This window comes from Rhincodon typus, chromosome 20, assembly GCF_021869965.1.
Source record: "Rhincodon typus isolate 14 chromosome 20, sRhiTyp1.1, whole genome shotgun sequence".
Taxonomy (NCBI): domain Eukaryota; kingdom Metazoa; phylum Chordata; class Chondrichthyes; order Orectolobiformes; family Rhincodontidae; genus Rhincodon; species Rhincodon typus.
In genome coordinates this window covers 26,276,082-26,280,602 of record NC_063351.1, presented here as the reverse complement: position 1 = coordinate 26,280,602, position 4,521 = coordinate 26,276,082, and the positions used below count along the sequence as shown (strand labels likewise).

Here is a 4,521-nt window from a genome sequence, read left to right as displayed (position 1 = left end):
TTGTATGCTTTTTCTTTTGTTTTTATGCTGCTCCTGACTTCCCTTGTCAGCCCTGGTTGCCTCATCCTCCCCTTAGGATGCTGCTTCTTCCTTGAGATGAATTTCTGCTGTGCCTCCTGAAATACTCCAGAAACTCTAGTCACTCTGCTCCACTGTCTTCCTTGCTAGGCTCTCCTTCCAATCAACTCAGGCCAGATCGTCCCTCATGTTTTTATAGCTACCTTTACTCAATTGTAATATTGTTACATCTGATTCCAACTTCACCCTCTTGATCTGTAGGGAGAATTCTATCATAGTATGGTCACTGCCCCCTGGAGGTTGGGATCTTTCACCTTCAACTCTCCAATCAAATCAGTATCATTACAACAAATCCAGAATTGCCTGTTCCTTAGTGGGCTATACCACAAGCTGCTCCGAAAATCTTGTAGATACAAATTCCTTATCTTGAGATCCACTACCAACTTGATTTTCTCAGTACACCTGCATATTGCATTTTGTCTATCCCAACCTTAAATGCATTTGATGATGGAGACTCCACAACTTTTAGTGTAGAGAGCTCCAAAGATTCATCAGCCTTTGGAATGAAGCAATTACTCCATATCTCAGTCCTAATTGATCAGCCCCTTTTCTTAAGATTGCACCCATGTTTTTTACACACAGATCAGCAGAAACAATCTCCTGGCATCGAACCTATCAAGCCCCTTCAGAATTTTGTACATTTAAATAAGATCACATCTCATTCTTCTAAATGCCCAATTTGCTCACTGTCATAGGACAATCACTTCCCTCATCCCACAGACTAACCTGAAAAGCCTTCACTGCATCGACTCCAGGGCAAATACATCCTTTCCTAAGTATGGAAACCAAAGCGGAGCACAATATTCACCAAAACCCTGTACATATAGCAAGGTTTCTTTTTTACCTGAATTCCAGTACTCTTGCAATAAACGCCAGCATGCCATTTGCATTCCTAGTTGCTTGCTGCACCTGTATGCTAACTTTTTGCATTCTTTGAACATCAACACTTGCACATTTCACAACTCCTAAATATTTATTGCGCTTTTCTATTCTGCTGACCAGATTGAATAATTTCATCGTACCTACGATATATACTATCAACCATCATCTTGTTCACTTATAAACTGGCAAGACCTCTTTGTAGCTTCTCTGAATTCGCCCTTTAGCTCACCTTTCCGCTTAGTTTGGTATCATCAACAAACTTAGGTATATTACTCTGTTTCTTGATCTAAGTCATTATAATAGACTGTAAATAGTTAACACCCCAGGATTGTTCCTTGCGGCACTCCATTATTCGCTGCGGCACTCCATTATTTGCTGCTTACCAAACTGAAAATGTCTCATTTATGCTCACTCTCTGCTATCACCGTCTATCCATGCTAATTCTATCGTAACTCCTGCCAGTCAAATCTGTAACATCTGCTTACCTGTGACTTAAATCTCCCAGATTCTGATTTGCATTCCCATGATGTTGTAGTCTCACTTTGTACAAGCCTGGTTCAATCTTCCTCACTAATAATTGCTACTGAGTTCCAATAATGTACAAATTGCAGCAATAGCCAAATCCATTCCAGTGAAAGCGGGGAATGTGAAATGCACAAATAATGAAGACCATACAATGGCAGCATAATGACAGAAAACAAATTTAGCTTCAATTTCTTTTTATTGAAAATTGAGAACAGCCCATGTAAAACAACAGGAAGTGATACAGTTTTGCTGAAGACAGTCTCTTCATAGAAATCAGATTTACTGATTCAGAACATGCTTCAAATCTTTAAAGACTTCCTTGCTTCTAGTTAAGAACTCCATTACAAATTTTCTGAAATACAGCAGTGTTCTCCAATTTATTTCAGCAACTGTAGCCCATGCATTCACTGTATACAAGCAGTCTTTTCATACAAAGTATGCACCGAGATTTGCTAGCATAATTTCCCTTAAATATCAAGTTGAAATGTCCAGATTAGCCATATATAACTGTAGCATTTACTGTGTAAGCTTTTGAAGTACAGTAAGGCAAACAGGTTAGGTAGTGCTGCGTTATCACTGCAACTAATGGTTGGAAAAACTACAAATTAACCAGTGGCTTTCATGGCTCAATTCTGAGTCATCCCATACTAGATAGCATTCCACACGTTGCAAGGCCTTCAACATTAAATAATGCGTTGTGCTACCATCAGTTTCTCTCGCACATGCAGCTAGTGCAGTCTCGGCAGAAATATTGCTTGGTCTACGTTTGGAAAAAAATGTTTTAAAATAGTCAATACTTTCATAGACATCCTTGCTTTTCTTCTTGGAATTCCTGACATTCCAGAAATTGTAATACGCAAGCAAAGACAGTCACACATTAGAAGTGTAACCTCGTCATACACGATCTCGCTCCCAACTCACTTACAATAATAGCCTTCTGAAGTTCTATCTGAAACCAGCAGCACTGGTATTAACTGTTAAACTTCCCATGTAACTAATTCCTGTTAAAAACATATTGCAAAGAATGAGGTTGTAGATAATTTGTTACATGCAGTACGAGAAAATAATCCTTGCAGTAGAAAACATGTTTGTCCTGTATTGTACAATTTTAATATAAATTAAGAAAAGTTGTGGGTTTTTAAAAAAAATGTTCATATTATAAGTCCATTTATGGACACCCTGAGTCTACAGTAGACACACACACACACACACACACACACACATACACACATACGCACAAAATTGGGAATCTGGTGGTGTCTAAACCAGAGATGCCAATTCTCCCGATTCTGATAGGAATCCTGGACAGTTTCCTTTGCAACTAGATTTGTTCGAAGACAGTATTCCTATAATTTTGAAATTCACTGATAAAATATTAAGTGATTTCCCATCTCTTGCTGTCTGTTTTAGCCCTGCCCTTCTTTAATGTCAGGCTGCTAATATCCTTTGGTCAAGAGCTCAGCAAGTGGCATTCTATAGATACCAGTGGGTATATACTCCTCAGAATTCTACAGCAAGGTAGGCAATCAATCGCCTCATTGCACCAGTGAAGAGGAGTTAACGACTGAGTCCCATTGCAAACACAGAGAAACATATTTTGATCCTGATTATATTTTCCCTCATTGAAAATGGGAGGAAAATATCTGTAATAATGCAGTACAAACATGCTGGGAAACATAAGACAGCAGTCAAAAAACTTAAATGGTTCTGTTGTTTTGCTCACCACAGCAAGACAATACCAGAGTCGAGATGCAAGAAAAAAAAGTGAAGCAAGCTAAACATTAGGGCAGTTTTAAAAATAAATAGGTAAGTACAAGGAAACAAAACAAAAACAAAAACAAAACAGTATACAAACGTGCAGCATGTGACAGATTGCTTTTGTGGCTTCAGTCCATTGAGATCACAGTTTGGGGTTGGAAAGTTGGCATCTTTGTTAGGATTGTTTGGCGGGGGGGGGGTGGCGGCGACGCAGATATTGGGAAAAGTGTCAATTACTAAATCAGAATGGCAAAGATCATTCGCACTACATTTGAAGCAGCTTTTATATAAAACTACTACCAGCAAGCTTAGATAAAAACATGTAGAGAGCGACCACTCTTTGTTGAGCATGCTTTTAAACCCAATGTCTTGGACAATTATGTCTGTGTATAATGAGTAGGTCAAAAACAAATTACCTCCAATCCCGTTTGGGTTTGCTCCCACAGAGGCAGGACTGTCTGACTGTCTTTTGGCAAATTGAATATTCAGGTATAGACATACTGAGATGTGAAGTTGTTTGACTTAACATGCCCTTGGAGCACTGTTTAAAAACACAAAAAAATGCAGCAAACTGTGCACAATTTTATAGATCTCATCTGCTCATGCATCCTAGAACCTGATAGCCTAGTTGTTTTCTATTTGCTCAATGTCTAGTTCACCATCCAGCTGAAACACATCTTGTCCAGCTTCCTCCTTCCTCCATGAGTCTTTATCATTCTTCTCACTTGGCCAGCTTTGCTTCACAACTCCAAACACTTTAGTGTTCTCCCTGCCAGTTTCCCCTTTGCTAGTAGAGGGCTTTTCTGAGTCTCCATGATGCTGTGGTTCTGGACTGCAGGCGGGGGTTGTGCCCGGCATGGGAGCTGAAACATAGACGTGTGGTGTCCATGTCTTTGCTGCCGTTGAGTTCGGTGAGATGGTCTGTTCCTGCTGGCAGCAATCATTCCCAGTGGAACCCACTGAGCAGGGGCTGTGAAAATTCCTGAGATTCTATAAAGAGAAATCACAAAACAGCAGATGAAAAGGTAATGCTTTCAAAATTCAAAAGCTTAGTGACCTCCAGCTTTACCAGGATATCTTCCTCTACTCCCAGCATGAATGATTAGCACTGAACAACGTCATACCCGTTAGTAAAATAACACAAAAATAGAATCTCTTACCAAAAATCAAATTGCCAGGTTTGTTTAAATTCCAGAGAGTGTGCCTTTGAGAAGATTGTATCTTTTTATTTTTTTCTATATTTTTGGTTGTTGACTGGAACGGGAAATGGACTGCCTT

The 4,521-nt window shown here is 39.5% G+C and overlaps 1 protein-coding gene across 8 annotated transcripts in view; it reads right to left on the bottom strand.

Annotated features, from left to right (window-relative positions):
* Positions 1–1,662: 1,662 nt before the first annotated feature.
* Positions 1,663–4,521, bottom strand: part of fam53b (family with sequence similarity 53 member B) — a 105,457-nt gene continuing 102,598 nt past the window's right edge. For 6 of the 8 annotated variants that reach the window (XM_048608908.1, XM_048608909.1, XM_048608902.1 and 3 more), the window contains exon 6: positions 1,676–4,233. In XM_048608908.1, the coding sequence (XP_048464865.1) occupies positions 3,868–4,233 (366 nt within the window). In that variant the 3' untranslated portion in view covers positions 1,676–3,867. Of the gene's footprint in view, positions 4,234–4,521 lie in introns of all 8 variants that reach the window. The other 2 variants (XM_048608901.1, XM_048608906.1) reach the window with 1 other exon arrangement.